The 24,062-nt window shown below is 39.6% G+C and overlaps 3 protein-coding genes across 3 annotated transcripts; 1 reads left to right on the top strand and 2 right to left on the bottom strand.

The window, feature by feature from the left end:
• Positions 1 to 1,343: 1,343 nt before the first annotated feature.
• On the bottom strand, positions 1,344 to 6,165 carry slc22a4 (solute carrier family 22 member 4). The gene is made up of 10 exons (XM_029519212.1): positions 5,758 to 6,165; positions 5,262 to 5,365; positions 4,984 to 5,138; positions 4,544 to 4,715; positions 4,302 to 4,428; positions 3,907 to 4,007; positions 3,544 to 3,758; positions 2,508 to 2,690; positions 1,975 to 2,110; positions 1,344 to 1,558 (listed from the first exon to the last, which is right to left on the bottom strand). Exons 1-10 carry the CDS (start codon positions 6,163 to 6,165, stop codon positions 1,480 to 1,482), a joined length of 1,680 nt encoding a protein of 559 aa, XP_029375072.1. The 3' UTR covers positions 1,344 to 1,479.
• A 1,048-nt stretch (positions 6,166 to 7,213) lies between these two features.
• LOC115054273 (solute carrier family 22 member 5-like) lies at positions 7,214 to 20,411 on the bottom strand. The gene is made up of 11 exons (XM_029519416.1): positions 17,896 to 20,411; positions 12,208 to 17,206; positions 12,006 to 12,109; positions 10,513 to 10,667; positions 10,188 to 10,359; positions 9,974 to 10,100; positions 9,508 to 9,602; positions 9,129 to 9,343; positions 8,067 to 8,249; positions 7,792 to 7,927; positions 7,214 to 7,580 (listed from the first exon to the last, which is right to left on the bottom strand). The coding sequence occupies exons 2-11, from the start codon at positions 12,595 to 12,597 to the stop codon at positions 7,475 to 7,477; spliced, it is 1,683 nt and encodes a 560-aa protein (XP_029375276.1). The 5' UTR covers positions 12,598 to 17,206; positions 17,896 to 20,411; the 3' UTR covers positions 7,214 to 7,474.
• Positions 16,184 to 23,493, top strand: LOC115054536 (solute carrier family 22 member 5-like). Its single transcript, XM_029519794.1, has 10 exons — positions 16,184 to 16,582; positions 17,114 to 17,217; positions 18,239 to 18,393; positions 18,484 to 18,655; positions 20,343 to 20,469; positions 20,959 to 21,056; positions 21,571 to 21,785; positions 22,057 to 22,239; positions 22,689 to 22,824; positions 23,382 to 23,493. Exons 1-10 carry the CDS (start codon positions 16,184 to 16,186, stop codon positions 23,491 to 23,493), a joined length of 1,701 nt encoding a protein of 566 aa, XP_029375654.1.
• The last annotated feature ends 569 nt before the right edge of the window (positions 23,494 to 24,062 follow it).

Here is a 24,062-nt window from a genome sequence, read left to right as displayed (position 1 = left end):
TTAAATAACATTTTCCTTACTGTACTTATTCAATGTAGAACTTTTAATTGTAAGGGGAGTGTTTTTATTTTGGAGTATTGCTAGTTCTTACTTGGGGAAAGAAAGCTGAGTTTACCAACTGGTTTGTTTAAGCACTTAAACATGCCAATATTTTTATCAGCATGTTTAATTTTTGGATTTTGGTAAAAGCAACCCAACGCCAACGACGTGCAGTGACAACAATAAATACTGTTGAAATGTGAACAATGAGCATACAGAGGTGGCACAGACTGAAACACACTGATCCACTCAGTGTTTTCAGCAGTAAGGTCATTTCCGGTGTGTCTGCTGGGGCGTGGCGCCACCTGGTGGACAGATGTGGCCCAGCTGTTTTAAAAACGGACTGGGATGGACCGTTACTGTTTACAGGGCCGGCCTGGGAGCAGATGCTCACCGATCAGACCCACACACACACACACACACACACACACACACACACACACACACACACACACACACACACACACACACACACACACACACGGAACCAGCGAGGCTGAAAAACGGGCCTCAGAGCAGGACTGGACCGCCGTCCTTTTCCTGCCTACCAGGAAGCTTCATGTTTACGTGTACAAAAAAAAAAAAAAAAAAAAAAAAAATCACACACACTAATCAAACCTGTAGCTTTGTGTTCTACTGACAGATGCAACAACGAGCCAATGACACGGTTATAGATGATATGATTATCGATGAGGGCTTCCCCCCCCCAAAAAAAAGCCCATTTAACCAGGCTATAGCAGAAATAGGTGGAGTCCTGACAATGAGGTCTGAAATGTTCAGCTCACGGTTTAAAATGAAGAGGACACTCACCTCAGATCGGGGTCCCGTTGTGTAGAAGAAGTAATCCGGCCTGAAATGTGGAGAAAGGCTGGACAAGATGCGGACGGCTGATCGACGATGAGCTCTGTGTGCTTTCACTTTTACTTCGGAGGAGCCCGCAGGCGGAATCCGCTCACCCCGTCAGCAGACTGTGTTTTCACACAAAAGGCTTCCCGTCGGCCTTAAAGTGAACCGAAAGTGAAACGCCTGAATGGACTTTCCATCAAACAAAACGATCCGTTTCCTCCAGAGTCTGCAGCCGGTGTTTTCCCCGGTGTTCACATCCATGCAGCCCGGCTGTGGTGTGAAAGTGACAGCATCACTTCATCCTCCGTCCCTCCGCCACAGACACACATCATGGTGTGGTGTTTCCACTTGGCTTTTGTTTTTGGTTTTAAGTCACACTTCGGATTATTTCAGCAAAATGTCGCCTCAAGAAAGTAGAGAGAACACGATTTTTTTTTTTTTATTGTGAAGTTGCAGGTATACATCATGAAGCAGACAGTTTTACCTCCAGAGTGGAAATGAATGCAGGTACTTTGTTATCAGGGTTCACTTAAGTCTTCCGTGATAGGACAGAAAAATACAGCTTAATGACAAATACAACAAAGTGACATTCTCTTAAAACTTGGATTCTATAACTTGGCATTCATCTGTGCTCTCTTTATTTTCGGCTTCCTTTGCAGTTTTTCCTCTTCCCCTGTTTGCACATTGAGATGAATTTAGAACAGAAAAGAGTGTTTTCCTCTAACCATAATAAATACTCCGGCACATGATGTCAAAATGATCCATGTTTGACTGTTTATGTAGCACTACAACACTGCCAACATAAAGAAAACTCAGTATGTTAAATTTAACCAGGAAGATCTGCATGGATCTATGTCATTCATTCGCATTTTATCAATTTCTGTTACTACTCAGCTAATAATAATCTGGAATATAATTTAAAAACATCACATCCCTGAAGACTTTCGGTTGTCTCAATTTAAAGTATTATTTAACTGCCAGTGGTTGACCACCGAGTCAAAGTAAAAATGTAACTTTTGGCCTCCATCTTCGCATTCAGTGAGTCACAGTAGCCAGTAAACCTGCAGCATGTTTAGTGTGTAAACTCACCTGGAAATCCGCTGCATTTGTGATATGGTCTCTGGTAACGGCTTCCCAAACGTTTCTGGCAGCAGGAAACATAACAAAGCGCCAAAAATGGCCAAACTGCCCATCAGTATGTATGGAAGAGACTTCATGTATTGTCCTGTGAAGAAAGGAAAAGATGGGCAGTGAAGAAGCAGAGGAAGGCAACACCTGGATCATCCTGTCAACATTGGTACTTCCTGCTTTCTGGGCAGTCATTGTGGACAGACATAAGGAACCTACTTATTTAACGGGTAACTAAAGTGCAAAATCCTAAAATAATTCATATATGACAAATATAAACACAAATATTCACATTTGAGAAGCTAAAACCAGAGAGCATCTTGTTAATAACTGAAAAGCTTCACCGATTGTTGCCGATTAATATGTAGTCAGTCGACTAATCCATGAACTGACTAAATAATTTAATTCTATATCATTCTATACCTACTACTTGGGTGAGAGAAATTGTATAAGCATTGGCTAAAGGCTCGAAGCAGAAAACTAAATGTACTTACCTAGGTAAAGGATAAAGGGGGAGAGGATCGTTCCGACACGAGCAGCCATGGAGCAGCAGCCCATTGCTGAATTTCTAATAACAGTGGGGAAGAGCTCCGATGTGAAGGCATACACCACACAAAACGCAGATGTGACGCCAAACTTCCCCAGCATTTCGAGTAAAACAGCCACCCACGGTAAAGCTAAGACATTAAGGAAATAATCAAAACTTTAATTACAGTTAAAACAACACAGAAAAGGCCCAATAAGAGGACTAATATGTTTTTAGCGATTTAAGGGGCGTTAATGACTTGAAACATTTGTGAATTCTTTCAGCTGACCATTTTGAGGAAGGATAAAAGATATTCAAGGTCTCCAGGAGGAATCCTACGGGCTTTGGTGGCCCTCTGACACACTGTTTCGCTCCACCAAAGGGTCATGTTTGCATTTGTGACTTAAATAATATTTATTTTACTTACTTTTATGTACAGGATTTAGCTTCGACAGCCTATGAAATGTCATCACTTCGATTATCTCCTGATTTAGACTCTTTTTAATTTCTCAAAACCAACCATATTGCCACGTCATCATTGTGAACATGTTGATATGTTCACATTAGCTGACATCCTTCAGTAGGTTTATTGTATCTGTTTGTGAGCTGTTTGTATAAATTCTGGCATACTGCCACCCATTATTCTTGTCTGCAGTGTTGTAGGGTGAGGCCTAACCAACCAGTATAACAGGGTGCACAGGGCCTTTATGTGCAGCCCCACACACTTCATTTTTTCATTTCGTTTTCATCTGTCAGGGCTGCATGAACCAATGGAAGGCGGGGTACGCAGTGGACAGGTCGATTGCAGGGCCGACATATAGAGTAAAATTACCATTCACGCTCACAGGCAAGTTAAAGTCACCAATTCACCTAAATGTCCATGTTTTTGGTCTGTAGGAGGAAACCCACACAGGCACAGGGAGAACACAAGAGGTGCACACAGAATCAAAGCCAAAAACTCCTGGCTGTGGGTCCATCCGTTTTCACTCACTACTGTTACTCACCGATTGGAATGAGGTGAACACAGAGGATCATAACGCCTCCAAGGAAGAGTGGAGATGACTGGCAGAAGTGCCTGGAACAGTACTGGAGCATTAACAGTGCAATCAGGTAAGCTGGCACCTCGGTCACCGCAGAAAGGAAGCAGTTTAAGTACGGATCTCCATTCAGGTTTGATGTGTTGAGGATCAAGGCGTAGTAACTGATGGTAGTCACAACCCTGGAAAGACATTCAAAGACAAAGCGATCGGGACGATGTAATGTCAGGAGTGTCTTGTATGAGCTATACTTCTGATTTATTTGGGCATCAAAGGTTTATTTTTTCATTTTAAAGCCCAAAATATTAATGCCATGTTGGAGAGACGCACCACAAAAGTGAAGACAGTATTGTAATGGAGAATATATTGCAGCTTCTCAGAATCACTAGAATGGTGTAATTCTCATCTTTCTTTGCCAAAGCATCGTCAACCTGGGAAAATTAAAAGGAAATTTACTGTGGGCCATCCAAACCACAACATATGTTAAAGAAACATTAGCTCTGCCACATGCTATTGTAAGCTGTAATAACTCATTTACATGCACAGAGAGAGATACACTGAGCAAAGAGATCGTAGGAACAATGCTACAAACACAACTCTACTAAGAGTTAAATAGAGTTCTGTTGCAAAGAATTGTAGGACATCTCAGGCACACAGTCAACTGTCTACTGTGAATGAGTGAGTTAATGACCTAAATTGCCACATAAACTTACTGATCGACTTACCTCAGCTTTTGTAAAAATGTCCTCTGGAGGCTCGATTCCATTTTTCTTGGCAGCATCTCTCAGTATGGCCTCGGCCTCCTTAACATATCCCTTCGCGAGAAGCCAACGAGGAGACTCTGGGACAAACCTAGAGAGTTGAAAGAGAGCTGCAATGATTACTATGTATATGAGTGAGACCACGAGCAATGCAAATAATTGTGTTTAAGAATGAAAGGTCAAATACAATATATGAATATTCTTACCACCAGAGTGGGGCGTAAATCAGGCCAGAGGCCGCCATGGGAATCAGGAGCATCCGCCACTCACGAAGAAAGTAGCCTACAGCGGGCATTACCATGTACCCAACAGCAGACGCCATAAAAACCCCCAGGGAGCAGAAGACCACTCGGGCTTTTGGGCTGAGAATCTCTGTACCTGTAGGTGTAAGAAATATGAGGAGAATTAGTCAAAATTCTGGTTGCTTTTTTGTCAGTCAAGCAAGTTGGCTGTGGGACAAGGAACCGAGAATAAGGCAAAAGATCCTTAGTTATTTTACTTTAACAGACAGTATGTTTGGAAATGTGAGGCCACCCAGTAAATTGTTTTATTGATTTAACCAATTGCTCAGATGATTATTGTAACCTTAAATGCCCACAAAGACCACAAGCAGTATCAAGTATTTCAACCTTGTTGGACAACCTACCCAGCACAAATGCAATGATATAGTTGGAGAATCCTCCAAGACCTGCAAAGAAGAAAATTAAGCTGAAGATTTCCCAGTTCGGAGAGAATATCTGTGCTGTGATTGCCACAGTTTGAAGACCCATCATAATAAAGAGTGCAGGTTTCCTTCCATACCTGTGTAGCAATAGCAGTTTAGTGTTAAATGAATAACATGATTTTTCTATGTCCCGATCAGCTACATTAGATAGTTTGGAAAAAAAAAAAAAAATTTGTGTAAATGTTGTATGGAATACAGACCTGTCAGACATCTGGCCTGAGAAAAACGCTCCTACTAGGACACCAATGTAATGGATAGAGGTGGTCAGTGGAATTTTGTAGGCATCCTCACATACCAAGTCCCACTGTGAAATCAGTCAGTCAGTTAGAAACAGAGGAAAATCCTTCATTATGTAAACAAAGCATTTATTCATTTTACTTTTGTTGGGGGGGGGTTAAAACACATTTTAAATTCAGCCTTATGAGAATACTGGCATAAGATGATAATCAGTGTGTGTATGATTCACCTAACTTTTGTTGTTATGGCTGCAATTTTATTATTATTTGGTTAGTTTGGACTTTGCACAAATAAAACAATGAACTAAGTCACAAAACTGAACCGTAAGCTGTCCTAATGCATGTCTTAGCTAGCTGCATTAATATTTAACTCCCTAAATCCAGTTAATGTCAGAAAAATGCTGTGAAATACCGATTCTATGTGGAAACTTTTTAAACTGAGGAATAATTGCTCACTCACCTCTGTGACGATGGTTGACTGATAGATTTTTTTGCTGTATGTCCACCCATCCAGGCAGCTCTCCAGAGGAATGTCACTTACATTCACATCCACATTTGGGATGATTTTATTTTGGGAATAGTTCCTTACAATTTCCATGTTGAGCCTCGTGCAAGAGCTGCGCACTGCAATGCCATCAACTATTTCCAATGGGATCGTTACATTTTTCCACATTTCACTGACGCTATAGCTTTCAGGGATATAACACTCATGAGGTGGAGTGTCAGCCACAAATACTATGTAGATGCCAATAAAGCCATTTGGCAAGATGCTGATGGCCAGTGATAAAAAAATTGTGCGTTGAAATGGTCCCCAAGATCCAAGAAAAGAAGTGATGGTGTCATAGTCTCTAATTTTCGTGCTGCCCATTTTTATCACCAAAACACTTTAAACATTTCAAACCATAAGTAAAAAAAGACAAGCAAATTCTCTGTCTGTAGAGAGTGAACAAAAGAGAGTGCTCGACTGTTAGTTAGTTTTATATGCCAGCTTCATTGGGACTGGGAGGTTACTGAGTTACATAAAATGTACCGAGAAAAAAACAAAAAGGTTGAATAACACTTGGAACATCCATATTTAGTCATGCTACCAAATGAAAATGCTCTGAACTATGTTAGACTTAAATGTAGATGTTTTCAATTAAAATACAGCAAAAAGCCATTTCTGCAAGAAAATGTGAAAAATTTTCTGCAAGAAAATGAAATGTATCGAAACATTCTTTCAGGAATACTTAGGAAGTTAATGACTTCCAAGTAGTTAAAGTGTAATGAAGCTCATTCTTGCTGATGCTCTGATGTTTCAACAATTTATTGTGGCTGGTTGAAAGATAAAGTAAGTAAGAATTCAACATGTGACCAAAGCAACCACAGTGACCTTTGATCACACGTGACCAAATCACTTGATTAAAATCTAACCGTTCAACAGCTCATTTTGGATTTTATGTAGTCCTCAGTGGTTTTGGCCAATAATAATAATAAAAAAAGGTTGCACATCAAAATTTACACAAATGGCTTCAATTTGTAAATAGCAACACTGGTGGACAGTCTAATTCCTATATCTGGTGATGGTTTCACCACAAATTCACTGTCATCGTATGCCTGCCATGTGTATGAGCAGTAGAAGGGCTGGAAGTTCATTCTTGCTGGAGAGAGACTGTGTAGCTGTTTGCATCTGTTTTCAATTTAAGCTAAGCAAACAGAAGGGCTGGTAACTTATTATATGAGAGAGATGGATTATTTTTCAATATATTTTCAAAATTATTAAACTCTTTCCAAGTGATTAGTTTCACTTAATAGTTTCATTAATGGCCTTTCTTAAAATAACAGCACAGCAATGTTTTAATATAGGATATACTTTTTTTTTTTGTTAGAAGATGAAGACAAGTCAGCCTGAATATTAGAAGGGCTCTTAAGTTTATTTTTTTAAATTACATGCTTTGTGTGACAAAAATCAAAACTATCCAGATTTATATGGATTTCAATTTTGCTAAATAAAAAAAAAAAGTAAGGAACTATTTTTTCTCCCCATCCAAGAGCGTTTCTAAAAAATGTCTTGAATTTACAAGCACCAAATAAAATGAATAAAAAGTAATAGTTCTAAAAAACAAAAAAAAAAAAAATTAATTTTGGATTTTGACATCCCATAGTCGTTGCTTGGGATTTGTTTTCAGATCCTTTCTCTAAGGAGTCAGCGCTTGCACATCAGATTTGGCCTCATGTTGTATTGACAAGCTCCCCCTTCCCTCGTTTCCAGCATATTTCTTCTTTTTGGGTCCATTACACAACCTGTAATCAAAAGACAGGGATGTTTTAAAAAGGACAGCTGAGCAACACAGATACCACAAAAACATTTTGGCAGGTTGTACATTCATACTTCCTCCTTTTTACAATGGAACTAATAAAAATAAAAAAAAATAAAGAACTGAGGTCAGTCCTTGTGTGGCTGTCTTAGTGTGTTTATCTAATCTAAAACGATATGCTAATGGTGCCCACACACCCCAGATATTCTTGCATCTGCTCCACTGTTTCTGGAAGATCTTTATTGAGCGTCTCTGGTAGGAAGAAGTTAACAACAGAGGACGCAATGGTGAGACTGCCCATCAGGATATAAGGCAGAACCTTATTGTAAGAACCTGTAAATCACAAAGAAGAAAAAAAAAAAAAGAGTTACTTGAAACTAGATGAACATTCAGTAAGTTTGTATGCACCATTGACTTTTTTAATGCAGGCGATCATTATCGTCGTGACATACGGTGGTCAACCTCCTCATACCTAGAAAGATGATATAAGGAGCTGTGATGCTGCCAATACGTGCTGCAGAAGAGCACATTCCCATGCCAACATTCCTGATGACAGTGGGGTAAATCTCTGCTGTATAGATGTAGACGATGCTGAAGGCCATGGTGAAACCAAACTTCCCGGTCATTTCCAGGGCCAGAGCAACCGACTGAAGGGCTGAGAAGGCAAGACAGGAGATTTTAGAGCGATTTCTGAAGAAGTATATATAAAGCACTTGATGCATTGGGAACATAAAACCCACACTCAATATTCATGTGAGCTATGAGCTCAGGGTTCGCATGACCCTGGTGTTGGTTAATATGTAGCCTCATGATAACCTAATGGTGCACTGATGTTGTATCTTATTTTTATACAGCCCTACACTTACAAACTCAATCAGTGAAGAAAACGTGACACTTAGCAGTGTAGATTTTGAAATGATGTTTGATGTGTGCAGACAATATTCAGATCTGGATTAGACAATGAACTGCACAGGCAACAGTAAACACATGTTCTCTGAAATTTGTTTCCTAAACATTTTACTTCCAAGAGGCAGATTTTTTTACTCACTATTACAAAATTAACACCTGCTAAATTTCTTGGAAAACTTTCCGGCCTTGACCAATAGCACACTGGGCCAAAGGTTGAAGATGTAAAGGACAGCATGTTTGTTTTTTTATACCTACTGTTAGAGGCGGCTTCAGTCTTTCATTAATACGAATAACCGCAATAGTAGGAATAATTATTTTGGAACAGTTTTTTTCTCTTCAGTGAAGAATAAATAGTCACTGTATAAACAGTACCTTGTAACGTATCCAAAAATACAGGGATGTAATTCTTTTTTGGTATTTTGTTATTGAATCGTAAAATTTTCTATTGCTGTGAGCATCTCAATTGAAATTCCACTCAGCTTTATAGTAACAGGCTCTGGACAAAAAGACAAACACTGTCCATGGTGAGCACTTTTAGCTGTAGTGCAGGTAGAGTGTAAACTACTGTTAGGTTGCTAGACTGTGTTTTTCCATAAAAATAAATAAACAAATAAAAAGGTCTTACTGTCAGGAATGAACTGGATGAGCAGAAGGACACCTCCGCCAATGACGAGGAACGATGACAAAAGTGCTCTTCTTGGACATTTCTTTAGCAGCCAGGTGGAAACGATATAGGCAGGGACCTCAGAGGTAGCTGATAAAAAACAGTTCATGAAAGGATTTCCACTCAGGTTGGAGGTGTTCAGGGATAAGCCAAAATACCCAATGTTTATGGCCATCCTGAAAAAGAGAGAAATATCTTTAGATGTCATTAAATGCACGTTTTCATTGTAAATCTTCCATCTGGTTTCTTGTGGCTCACTCACCCACATTTTCACTAACTAACAAAGGTTTTCAAGTTGTGAACAACCACTATTCAGACAGGATAAAACACAACCACTCACCATAAAAGGAGACACATCAGTGTGATGCATCTGATGTTTTTGGATTTCAGAACATCAAGCATGGAATATGTCCTGCTTAGGGACATTGTCTGTAGCTAAAACCAAAGCAAACAAGAGGATTTGTGTTGGTATGTCTTCTGGATTGAAAAAAAAAAATATCTCAAATAAATTACATGCAGATTCAATTTAGGTTTTGGCCAACTGGTCATCACAAAGAGGTTTATGTTCAATTCCCTCTTCTAAACTTTTTTTTAAGAAGAAAAATGAATAAACAGGAATCATGTTTTCTCTGTGAGACCATTGATATGTGGCAATATACCAAAGAAATGCTAGACATGTGACTGCAGTTTTTAAACTTGTTTGACCACAGACAGGGCGGTGAACTGTGACCCCGCCATAGGCTGAGAAGTATCTCCATGTCTGAAAAAATATCTGTTAAAAATAAAATAAAAAATGTGAACCTCACCTCTGATTCTTTAAAAATTACAGATGGAGCTTCAATTTTATTTTTCCTTGCAGCGTCTCTCACTATGGCCTCAGCCTCCTTCATTCTTCCCTGAGTGATCAACCACCGAGGAGATTCTGGGATGAACCTGCACAGATATTTGAATTTGACTCAAGTGTCCGCAAAACAGATGTGTTTACACATAAAATATCAATAAGAATCATGTGTCACTTACCACCACAGCGGGATGTAGAGCACAGCAGTTGCAGACAGAACAGCAAGCAGAGTTCTCCATTCTCTGATGCCATATGCAATCCATGGTAAAGTCATGTACCCAATGCAATAGAAAAGAAAGGCCCCAAGAGTTGTGAAGAGCACTCGCATAGTCTTGCTTAATAACTCCGTTCCTATCCAAGATACAATTGACAAGCTTCAGATTAAAATAATAATCTCTATAACCCAAAGAATGGTGAAAGAAGACATGATATCCATCTATCATCTTGATGGTATTTGTTCAGCTGATTTCTACCCAGAAAACTAAACCATTTTAAAATCCATACCCAGTACAAATGCAGAAATGTAGATGGATATCTGTGAGGCTCCAACAAAGAGGAACATGACACAGAACATTCTCCATGACTGAGAAAAAGACTGAAGCATGACTGAGACACACTGGGCACCAAGAGAGATGAAGACAACCTTTTTCCTTCCAAACCTGAAAGGAAAAAAAATGTATCACTGACAGCGATTCACAGGCAGTGACATGTTCATGTTTGCTTTGTTCCTCTTGATGGGCCTTGTGATCAGACCAACAAAGGGTTTATCCATTAACTGGCTAAAGTGAAGCAAAAGTCTGGTAGAACATCAGCAAGTGAGAAACTAAGTGCCTGCCTCTGTTGATTTAGCAACAAATGTCTATAACTCACCTAAAGAAGCTGCTAATTTTTTTTTTTATTTATTTATTTTTTTTTACATTGTTCAACATGTCACATGAGCCTCGATCGACTGTGACTTACAGAACTCTCTGCAGACATATTTCCAAGATAGGTGTCACATTTTACATTTCTACACTCCCAAAATCTGACCTCACTAAATGATGATTTTGAAGATGGTCAAAGTAAAAATCAGTTTTGTCCATCATCATCTCCTGTGCAGTTCAAATGCTGCTCTGAAATGGTCTGTTCTGCTCATCACTCAATACAAGTTCTGTGTAATGTTTCCTTTTACATTGCCCTCACACGATCACCATTCTTGATACAAACAGACAATTTGATGCTAGACCTCAAAGATGGACTGTTAAGACAAACAGCACTCTCTTGAACTAATGACATGTAGTAATACTACATAGCTCAAAGCCACTCACTCTTATTCTCCACCATTTCTCATCCAGTGGGTGCAGTTTTCACAGCTGTCTCTTCATGCTATACGACACTTAAGTCTGTCAGATCTGTAGACTTAAAATAACTAATGCTCTGCAATGTTCACTGACAAATACCTAACCCTATCAGGTTCAAAAACCCTACAATAACCTAATCCCAGATCAAGCTCATTTGCTTCTGTAATAAACCGATAAAGTATTTCTCCCAAATAGTATTTGGGAGAAATTGCATTATTGGATTCTACATGAAAGCAAATATTAGAATTACAAAAAGCCAGGAAAGTGCTGGTAAAGACTTCTATTGAAACTTATGATTTTAGATAACATTTAGTTTTGGTTCAAGCTGTGAATTTTTCCATCCCTGTCAGAATGGGGATGATTTCAGCAGTGAAACAGATCCTCTCCTGGAGAAGTCAACTTCAACAGTAGATGGGGCTGTTGTTACTCTAATGACAGCTAATTGGGCCATACGCTCTGCTAACATTCATTACAGTGTGTTACCCACACTTAAAAAAAAAAACCCCCACAAACCCCAAAACATAAACTCTCAAAGTTTCCTTGATAATGAGCTAAAGTAACACACTTATGGACGTGACAGAACAAATAACGCACAAAACACTGCCTGTATATATGAGTTGACAATGTAGAATTAAATAATGAATATAGGTGAAGTACTTGTCAGAGAGTTGTCCAGAGATCAAGGATCCAACAAGGTACCCCACAAACAAAGTGGAGGAAGCAAAAGGAACTTTCCATTGGTTGTCACAAACAAGATCCCACTGCGAATAGAGACAAATGACATAAATACTTTGAAACAAACAAATAATCGCTGCCTTAAAACTTAAACGCCATTCATCTTGTGCACATTTGTACTGACCTCAGTGACTATGTTGGACTGGTAGATTTCTTTGCTGTAGTTCCATCCATTTAAGCATCCCTCCTGCTCCAGGTTTGTGAGGTTGACATCCCTTCCAGGGATCAGTCCCTGAGCAGAGAGATTTCTAACCATATCCAGCCTGAATCTGCTGCACTGGCTCTGCACCTCTTCACCATCCACTACTGTAACGGGAATTATGGCATTTCTCCACTCCTCAGTCAAGTTAATGTCTGGAATGAGACAGTGGTGTTTTGGAGACGCTCCAACAAAGACAATGTAAAGCCCATTAAATCCAGTGGAAACAAAAACTGTGTTGAGGAGGAAGAATGTGGTCCAGAAGTAAGGACCAGTCTGTCCAAGGAAAGAAGTGTCCTCATCATAGTCTCCCATTCTTTTTATAAATTAAATTACCTCCCTGCTCTCCAGAGAGGAAAAAAGTTCTCTGAAATTCCTCAGAGATTGAGACGTTGTATCCCTCTTAAAGTCTTCAGCTGAGTACCAGAGTGGTAGAGTTGAGCTCTCTGTGGGTGAGCTGGTTCCACAGTGGGATGGAGCCACAATTCAAAAACTTTACTTCCCAGTCCCAAGAGCATTAAAACTTATCCTGGTGACAATTTCTCCTTCCTAGAAACACTTACAGCAAGATCACTGTCTCTGAGTTTGAGTGGACAGAAAAACTATTTATCATAGATGAGTGAATGAGAGATCCCATGTCCACTGATTTGATCTCCTGAAAACAAAATGATCAAAAGCTTCAGCGGGCCAGTCCACCCTCCCAGCCCCCGCACCACTGTGGTCAAAGTGGTATTTTCGCTAAACAACATTCCACACTTTTAAATACCCCAAAGAAGTGCACGTGCCTGTACTCTAAATGTTGCTAAGTGGCATTAAGAGTCCCACTGGAGTATTTTTTAAGCCTCACTGCAGAGGCAAATAGAAAATAAGAAAGGAATTAAAAAAAAAAAAAAAAATCTTTGTTTGCTTAAAATTTTAGAATAAATTAGTTAATTAATTATATTTAGAATAAATAGCTGAATGTAAAAAAAAAAAAAAGAATTTTACAGTATTACATTTTAGTTTCTTGTCTAAAAATGTCTCACATGAATGTTTTCTGAATTAACTGTAGATTTTGGTTGCACGTGAATTGGCTGCCAATGATAAAAGGACCGTTCTACACTTTCAACATTCACAGAGTTACTTTTTTCTTCTAAACCTATGACCCTTTTTCTCTCCCTCTCATGGTAACGGGTGTGATTTTGGGCTCCATCTTGTCTATAGGCACGGCCTTACCTGACTTTCTGGTCAGTGAACAAGCCGTTCTATGTATTGACTCACAGCCACTGAGGAGGCCAACAGCATATTGTAGTGTAGCACAGAATGTACAAATGTAGCCCGAGTTGGCTTCCTTCCTCCTTTAACGACATTGTAACACCTGAATAAACAACTAGATCAAATAGTAACCACATGGGTCTGTAGTAGTTACTAAAATATTTAGTAATGAAATCCAACAATGCATTTTCTCTTCATACTGTAATTATTGAGTAAAGCTTTCTTTATGATACGTTAGATATCACACATTTATCAGGCCTTCATTTGAACTTTAGACAAAAAGTAACGATTACACTCAGGCTCCTTAGCTGTAGGACGACCATGCTGGGGCTTTTGTTGTGTTAGGCCCCTAACTATTACCTTGATGATGATACTATCAGTCACTCTAATTGTGCATGAATTTCCTTTCATGGGGATAACAGGACTCTTTCAGCTCAGCTATTCTTATTTCCCATTTGTAAGTTTCTGATAAGGTGTCTCTACACATAGGGGGAATTAAGTACTCTTAAATACAACAAGATTAGATCATTGTAATCAGAGGTCCTTTGTCACCGACAACATCCCATGTCTTACAAGAACAATTAAAAGTCAAAGGTCCACTGACTTAATGATCTGTTGCTATGAAATTGTCAAAAGTTGTGGCTGACTGACTCAGGCTCTGTTGTGTAATGTAAGACTTAAGGCATTCCCCTTTTTATGCAGGTTTATCATTGAAGTAAGTTGGTTACAACATCATCCTCTTTTTCACGAGAGGATGAGTTCAAATTATTTAGTCTATCCATGTTATAGCAATCGCATTGCAACTAAGATCAGTTTTCCTGTAAACTAATTTATGATGCTAAAAACAAGCATATTATGAATTATATACTTTACTGCTGTCTATTTATCTGTCATTGTTCAGTAATCCACCAAAACATGTTTCATTTGTACATGTTGCAGGACGCAAAACTGTCTCCAGTTTGTAGTTGAAGTTCAGGTACTTGTACAAGTCTCCCATCAACTAATGTTATTATGGTTTACAGGCTTTATTGAATGCAGGTGAAAATTATTTCATGCATATGCCATGTTCTTCCTGTTTTATGTGGCTGGACTTTGAACTGGAGCAATGCTGTGATGTTTCATTATGTACTATAAAAACAGGCTACTAAATATTTAAAATTCAATCGTAAACAATGGAAGGGACAGGGGAACTTTGTGGAATTGTGCTCCATGAGAGTATATTGCTTTGCATTGTAACTTTGGACCAAAGATAAAAAGTCACAGTTGCCATTGCAGTAAAAAGTAAGAAGCGGAGAGTATCTGAGGCCTGTGTGGCAAGTTGAAACAAGAAATAACAATATGATGGTGAAGGGGAGGGAGGCTCTCAGCTGCAGTTGTTCAGCCTCTCTTGCCTTCGAACGATGGACTTGGTTTTGGTTTGACTTTCAATTCAGCTGTCAGCATAAATGCCAATTTTTCTTGTGACTCGTGCATGGTCTGGCACCAAATCCACTCAGTCAGAGAGGGGAGATATCTCCTTGTCATCTTCCTCAATCCTGCTGGCACTTTTGGCCCAATTCTTTTGGGCAGTCCTTGACTTTTATGAGCGTATGTGTAAACATTACAAACTTGGTTATGGCCTTCCAAGAATTGCTCGCCCGAAGGCAGGGTTCCAAAGGCATCACCCTTACTCATATTTTCTAATAGATACTTATTTAGGAGATTTACTGTGTATTGGCAGTGTAGAACTATTTGTCCATCTTCTTGTCCACAAAGAGCTGAGCTGAAAGAAAGCTAAACAAACAAACAAACAAAACAAAACAAAACAAAACACACAAGAAAAGGAAAACAGGGAAAATGAACAAGAGTTGGAATCTGTTTGTAGTATGTCATAAACTTTGTTATAGTGCTCCTACGCAGCCAGAAAAATCTGTCTACACAAGTGCCTTAACTTACATAAAGGTTTTTCTCCTCGTTATACTTCAGTGCACTCAAAGTACCGCATTGTTTTACCACGTTGAATTTACTTGGATGTTTTTTAATCTATATTAATAAAGTGCTGTAAACGAACACAGCCCACTCAAACTATGTCAAATGTATTGATTAAATGTATACCTGATTTAAAACTTCATTGCCTGTGCTTAGCATTTTACCAGTCTGATGAGGCCAGCTTCACCAAAGTAACCAAACAAAGTTATCATCTAAGGTGTAAGTAGCCAAAACACCACCAGGTGATAAACTGCTCTATCATTAAAACATTAAAACTGGCATTAAGAAAAATAAACACATACTTGTTGAAATGAAAGATGGACCAGGAGGAACTCAAATATGCCAGACATTTTGATAAATTGCAGGAGAAAAGTTTTGATTTAGAATTTCATCAGAAAAGTTGACCTATTTTTTTTAAGCCAACATGCAAAGTTCAGTTTGCACTTGAGGGCACTTCACCTTTCAGAAGTGGAGCCTTTTTCCACTTTTATTAGGAATTGCGTGCCATTTCAATTAAAATGTGAACAATAGAAAACAGCCAGTTAATCATGCTGGGACTGATGGAAATGTTTTCTGATTTCTGGTTTAATCTTTAGTGTGGTGGGTGGTGGGTGTGGTGGTTTGACAGCTGACACAAAAGCGCCGCAAGCTCGTTCACTCCTGTCAACTAAATAAATCCATGGCCGACTACGAGGTGCAAACCGCCTTCCTGGGCGAGTGGGGACGATTTCAGCAGCAGGTGTTTTTCCTGCTTTGCGTCACCGTCATCCCGAACGGCTTCACCATCCTGGCCATCGTCTTCCTGGCAGACACGCCGCCTCACCGCTGCCTGGTGCCGGCGCATCTCAACCTGTCCGCCGCATGGAGGAACAGCAGCATCCCGCTGGAGACGGAGAGCCAGACCGGAGCGCTGGTGCCCAGCAAGTGCGCCAGATACAGACTGAAAGACGTGCTGAGTTTCTCGGAGAAAGGTTTACTGCCCGGCGTGGATGTTAACCTGTCCAATGTGCCTAAGGAGGGCTGTCTGGACGGCTGGGAATACGACCAGAGCGTTTACATCTCCACCATCACATCTGAGGTTTGTGTCCCAAAGTTAGAGCTTCCGTGAGCAGAGAGGACGGTCCCATTTTATTGAGCATGAAACTCGTGTGAAATGGAAGATTATGTTTGAGTACAGAACTGTAAAGTATCAGATGAGCCTAATTTAATCACCCATTGTTACTACCCTCCAAAAACTACATCGCACCTTGATGCCGGGATAAGAGGAACCAGTTATCAGCTATTAGTGACACTCAGAAGTAGATGATATATTTTCTTGTATATACATATTAGGGTGGCTATATTATTTTCTTCATTACCATGTTTCTACATGTCAATATTCATTAGTCAATCATATAAAACACTAAAGTACAGCTGAAAGTAAATTACATCTCCACTTAGGTACTAACAATTTATTAAAGCTAATATAATTATTTGTACTTGTATTTATAGAATATACTGATCTTTTATACTTTACTGAAAACTATTTGCCATTTTCATTGCTGAGAAATATCTTCCTAAAGAGTCAACTGTATTGAATGTACTGCATGCAAGTGTGTTTGTCTTGCAGTGGGACCTGGTGTGTGATGACAGGTGGAAGAATCCGCTGACCTCCTCTGTCTTTTTCTCTGGGGTCCTTACTGGCTCCTTCATTTCAGGACAGCTAGCAGACAGGTGGAGGACAAATGATTTACCAAGCATGTCATTTAACACTTAATGCCTGCAGCAGAACCTTGAGTGGCTGTTTTGGCGATACAGTGTTTAACCTTTAACTTGATGTTTTCTTTAGATTTTTCAGACTATCAAACAATTACTAGATTGGCCAAGAATCAGACATTTGTAGACTGAGGATAACCAGTCAGTCAACATATCCAAGCAGTAGCTCTCCCTCTCTCTCTCTAATGATGGACTTACTGTAAAGCATAGCACTTATTGCTTTAATGTACTTCACCCCTATGCGGAGTATGTGGTGTGTGGAAAATCAAGCTTTATCAACTAGTTAATGATTGAACTTTGTGGACTGAGGGCAAATAGTCACTCAACATATCTGTTACACTCTCTTCTTTACATTATTCTTCTGCTCAAGTCCAAGTCAGGGGAAAGCAGAAGCACAATTTCCCATGTTAAGGGATAAGTATCCGGACAACTCTCGACCGGCATGTCAGAAGTGCTTCTGGCATGCCGGTCAGAAACAAATAGCTGAACTGATCTCTTTAGCAACTTCTCACTTCACCATAATTCTTTCAGCTACAGCTGTACTGGCTGCTGCCAAGTTGTATTTTGGGTGATGTAGGTATTGGTTTTACTCGAGAAGTGGAATACTTAAAGGAATGATACCGCTGGTTTTGTTACCTTTATTTTGAGCCTTTCCTTTGAAAATGACCACCACAAGCCTGTAAAAGCAGGAGTACAAAGACAAATTAGTGTGGTCTTTAAAGTTTTAGTAAGTGATTTGTGAGACAACAAAGTAAAAAGCTATATACATACATTTGACACAAAAACACTGTCCTCCCAAACACAGACAACAGGAAACCATAAAATAAGTCAATAAAAATGACTTTTCCCATCACATGTAAAATAATGTACTTAACATGCAGCCAAAATGTGAAAACATGGATGGTGGCCTGCATTTAAATGAACTTTCCATTTCGAGTACATGCGCTTACCTTTTTTTTTTTTTTAATGTCTTTTTCAGGTATGGGAGGAAAGTAATGATGTTTGTAACCATCACAGTCCAAACAGTGTTCACATTAATCCAGGCCTTTTCTCCATCTTGGACTGTTTTCTGTGCTATGTTCTTTGTTGTTGGCTATGGAAAAATCTCCAATTACATATCTGCATTTGTGCTAGGTAATTTTCATCTTCTATTTATTGATTGCAGGAACTAATTTGTCATGATAATGCAGAGGACTGATGTTTTGTTTTGTTTCTTGTGTCAAGGAACTGAAATTTTAGGCCCACGTGTCCGGACAATTTTCTCCACTGCAGGCATGAATCTGTTCTTTGCTTTAGGCTACATGCTGCTGCCCATTTTGGCCTTTTTCATCAGAGACTGGCGGATGCTCCTCCTCGGCCTTGCCCTGCCTGGCTTCCTGTATTTGCCTCTCTGGTGGTAGGTAGGTGTGTGTGTCTGTGCGAGTTTTTAGAGGCATTGAATATTTTGCAATGTTGCTATTTTGTCAATTGGTAATGCTTTGCTGCAATGTTGACCTGTACACAGAGGGCCTGAGAGGGGGGGGGGGGGAGTTTCCAGTGTGTCGATTGCTACCAACAAGACATATTTTAGTTTAATTCCATACACAGCTCAGACAGAGAAGATCCTGGACGAAGGCTTAGCTTTGTTTTCTGGAGTTGCCCTGGGTGAGAAGCGCTCTGTGGATGCAGAAATACTCATGAGTTCTTGGCTGACTCCACTGTTTGGACTTTTGCAACATGGTAACCACTATTGAAAAGAAGTCCAGGTCATGTAGTGAAAGGGTCATCTTAGGTCTCTGATCAATAAACAGCTGAGTTGTACCAGTTATATCATCTGCACTGTCGCCGTTGAGCAAAGAGAGGAGACGAGCTGTCACCTGATCACCCCCTGTGGGTGATTTGGATCAGGGGACATGTCCAGGCAGACCCAATAAATACAAACATGTCATGAGAGTGAGCTGTGGCCCCCATCAGTCAGACCTTCGTGACTCTCCCTTGGGGCAGTTGGGGATATAGAGTCCAGGAGCAACTTGAGAATGCGCTGGTGGACACCAGCAATCACAGAAGCCCCCGTGAAGAGGGAGCTTTGTCACGCCTGGCTGGCTCGGAGCTCTCCTTATGCAACAGGCAGGCACCGACTGGCCAAAAGACCTGCAGCTGAAAACATCAGTATCTAAGGTTGGGAGGAGTTTCTTTGGAGAGCATGTAGACTGGCTTTTAAAGGAGCTCAAGGAGATTTTGGTAAATGGAGGTATCCGAAAGAGGAAGCACGGCTTAAACCCATCCTGTAAGGAGTCTGGTGACTCTGATTCAAGACATCATCAGGCAGTGAAGCAAACAACTCCTGTGAAACTCCTGGGGTCAAGGGAGACAGTGGAAAAGTGGAATGGACGAGAGCTCCTCAGAGATATTGGGCTGTCCTGGGTGACATGCCTCTTCGATGCAGTGGCTCCAATTTTTTCAAAGCTTTTAGAGAATGTGCTTGTAATTTCAGGGTATCACACTGATTAGCCTCCTGGAAGAAGCTTATGGCAGGGTGCTGAAAAGGAGGCCCTGTCTGTCTGTACCAGAGAAAGGGTGATGAGTACAAACACCTGGAGAGACATTAGAGGATCGCTGCTACTCTTATCTGCCTAAAGAAGCCGAATGTGATGGTTTGGTCTTCTAGGCTCAAAACATTTAGGAAGAGTTACTTTTCATTTGGCCAGGAAGTACCTCAAGATCCCCCAGGAGGGTCTGAAAATTTTGCCAGAGGGACGCCTTCCTTTTACCCATGTCTTGCTGCCTTTGGAATAAGAGATTGAAAACTGAATATTTGCAATTTCAGTCTTATGTGATAGTAAAAAATAGTAAAATAATCTTAAAGGTTCAGATTGTTGCTCAGGAATATTTGTGATAGTTTTAATTACTTCAAAAATGTAGACCAAATGAATAATTGGCAGGTTAATAAATCAAACATGATTATCGCCAGTTGAATTGACATATATACTTGTTTGACACTATGTATTGTCAGTTTAATCACCACAGCTTAATGTCATGTTTCCTGTGTTCAAAGGAACTGAAGTGCTCTTTCTTACCATCCACTCTGTGGAATAATGATGCAGGTACATCCCAGAGTCACCTCGGTGGCTCCTCTCTCAGGGACGTGTGCAGGAAGCTGAGGCCATAGTGAGATATGCTGCCAAGAGGAACAAAATCGAGCCTCCACCAGTTATTTTTAGTTTTTCACAGGTGAGATCGTAGTTCAAATCTGGCTACTGTGCTCTGGGGCTCAGCTGCTCTGAGCATTTACACACATGTGATGTGCACCATAAACTCTTGGCTATGTGCTGCCTTCTATTTAATAGTGCAGAATCCAAACTCCTCTGATTCAGCAAGTTATAAAATTTTAAATACTACTGCTTCAGAAAAAAAAATTGATGAATGAATATCTTATCTTAAGAGTTATTTATATGCAGCAGCATTGAAAAATTAGTCGTATGATAAAAATGAATGCTACAAACCACACACACTGAAGTGTTTTTGCCACTATTTGTCATGGTTTCACATTAAACTTTTGCCTCCGATCATTTCTAATTATTATCTTTTGGGTGAACATGTGCACATGCATGTGTTCACTCAGCAAGTGGCCATGCCATAACAATGTTCTGCTCTAATGGGTTTATTTCTAGACTGATGGCTCTGCTTGTGTGTTGTTTCACGTGCTCTGCTGCCCCTCAGAAAGAAAATCAGTCTGAGAGGACCAAAACCCACAACATCTGTGACCTGCTATGTTCTCCAAACATCCGCTGGATCTCTCTCATGCTGTGGCTGGTCTGGTGAGTCCCTGCTGTCCCATATGACCTCCACATTAAGCACAATGACCCTATATGCACAACTACAGACACACACACACACACACATACAGAGACCCAGCCTGTGCAGGCATTGCTTCAACCACATGTCAGTCCATCTCAGTAACAACAAATAATGATCTGTCAGGTGCTGTGAAGCTTGCAACCAAAATCAGGTTTTATGTAACTGCACAGTATGCCTGTATTCTTCTGCACTCACTTCCTGGCAGTCTGAACACAAATGCTGCTTGATCTTTCTTTTAATTTAAATTCAGTTCCTATGATTATAACACTAAAAAAGCATGAAGTGATTCAAGCAGGCTGATAAACTTTTTTGCTGGTTGCTGATGAAGGAATTACAAATGAATTTCTTTAAACTGGTTTAGTGTGGCATAAATAAGTTTAATAGTTTCTGACAGTGCTAAAGTGCCATGCCATTTACTGTAAAGTGTAATAAATATCTCAGTCACTTATGTATCCATAATGATTATCCTCACAGGAACACTGTCACTATCAGCTACTTTGCGCTTTCCCTGAACACGGCGAACCTTCATGGCAACGTGCACTTCAACACTCTCCTCTCAGCTCTGATAGAAATTCCAGCCTACATTTTGTCATGGGTTTTGTTTCGCTGGTGTCCCAGACGACTGAGTCTCTTCTTAACCCTCTTCATGGGAGGGTCCTTTCTACTCCTCATACAGTGCATACCAGCAAGTATGGCATGTCAACAGACCACAGTATAATGCTACATTAATATAGCTTTGATTTTCATTTTGTATTATGTAATGAATATCATAACTTTAAAAACACACTGTGAAAAATGTAAGTGTGTTGATTTGCTCACATGCAAGCCGCGATGCAAATACACACCTAATCTGACATTTCTTTTTCCATTTTAATCCATGTAGAATTTGTTTAGTGTATGATTTATCAGTTTATTTGATAACATGTAAACTTAAACTATTCAATATTTTATTCCCTCCAGATATGATTTATATTGCCATAACTCTGGAGATGACAGGCAAGTTTGCAGTGACAACATCATTTGCCGTCATTTACGCCTACACAGCAGAACTCTACCCAACTGTACTGAGGAACACAGCTCTTGGCACCTGCTCCATGGCTGCCAGAATAGGCAGCATCATTGCTCCGTACTTCATTTACCTAAGTAAGGATGATATTACTGTGGTTATCCTCATATTTAGACTTTCTCAAAATCTTGTCCTCTAATGCCAACACAGGGCTGGAGCCTCTAGACAAAGACAAAGTCAAATCCACTGAATACACAAATGAAACCAGGCATTAACAATTTAGACAAATACAAAAGTATAAACAGACACTACAGTACACATTAATGAGATGCTTGTTAAAAGCAAAAGAAAAGGTGGATTGTCAGCAGGCTTTGTATGAATGGGCAAAACACAAGTGCTACTAGCACTAACACATAAAAGCAGGCTTGATTAGCACTCACTTTGGATAAACTTATCCAGTTATCCAGAACTGAGCTGGGTTTACTGATGTTTTTTGCCTTTTCTTTTCTTGTTTTTAAACTGCACTATGGTACCTTTGTAACCAAAGCTGTTTTTCAATGTTTGTTCCTCTCCTGTGTTGCCACAGGAAGCTATTCGATTTCACTGCCTTACATCCTAATGGGAAGTCTTACAGCTCTGGTGGGGTTGCTGAGCCTCCTGCTGCCCGAGAGCTATGGAATGCCTCTGCCTGACACCATCACTCACATGCAACACTTCCCCGGGTAAGTTTCCACCCCCTGTCATTACGTTTCCCATTGTTTTTGATTTTAATGTAGAGCTAACATGAGTCTTATTTCTTTTCTCATTTTGCCCTTTGGCAGCTTAATTTTATATTCACAATTTCCATAATTCAATGCATTTGTTCTATTTACACCAAACTGCTTCTACTCAGGCTATTCACCTACCAGGTTAATGTCCCAAAGTTTCGCCTATTAAATATATTCACCACCAACATACTTGTGTGTATATATGTATATTACAACACAAGACAGTACCTCAGTTAGTAGGAGGAACATTGTTTCCTGCATCTGAATAAACTGCTGTCATTGTCACACTGAGATTTACAGGTCAGTCATACTTGTGCCAATTTCAGCAAAACCATCAGATGTGCAATGAAAAGAGTAACTACATACAAATATATCATAGAAATAAATACTAAACAGTGTATTGGTCAGAATATACTATTTTGGGCAAGACCGCATCTTAAAAGTCATACACTGAATATAGTCTCACCCATGACTCTAAGTTTATGGCTGTTTTGTTTTTTTTAACACCATAGATGTTGTAAGAAAACACCTTATGTAACTACAAAAACCGAAGAAGAGCACCCGAATGAAAGCATGTCTGAAGGTGGACTTCAAACAAGCACTGTCACTGATATCCAGCTTTAGGCTACTAACAAAGTTTCCATATGGAGAGAGAGAGCTATAGATAGATAGCAAAAATTACTCCAATACTTTAGTAACAAATAAATGAGAACCAGCAGCCAAACTTGGGCTTTTACACCGTAGTCACTTTTTTGTACACCTCTCTGTGGGTGACGATTTCAATCAGAATGACTTGAACATAAAAAAACTTAACGTAATCTAATAATTTGATAATAAATACAAACTTTAAATAATGATAGCTCACAAAAAAAAAAATCTGAAAAATTAAGAAGAATTAAGAATCTTCAGATTTTAACAAAATAGTACAATTAACAGCATGTGCACATGTGCTGGTACTTCTAGATCAGCAATATCAATGCTTTATTGGGGTATTGTAAAGGGTAGAATAACACAGCATATATCAAGGAGAGATGGGAGAAAGAATTAAAGGACAACATAACCAGCCAGTAATGGCATTATACGTGAGTAACAGCTTTTTTACTTTTACTAGTTCTATGTATTGGTGTGATTTCTGGTGGAAAAACCCTATTTGTTTCTTTAGTACTCCGAAATGAAAACGTGTAATAAGATCA

This window comes from Echeneis naucrates, chromosome 14, assembly GCF_900963305.1.
Source record: "Echeneis naucrates chromosome 14, fEcheNa1.1, whole genome shotgun sequence".
In the NCBI taxonomy this organism is placed as follows: domain Eukaryota; kingdom Metazoa; phylum Chordata; class Actinopteri; order Carangiformes; family Echeneidae; genus Echeneis; species Echeneis naucrates.
Note: the sequence above shows the minus strand (reverse complement) of the source record. Positions and strands in the feature narration are given on the sequence as shown.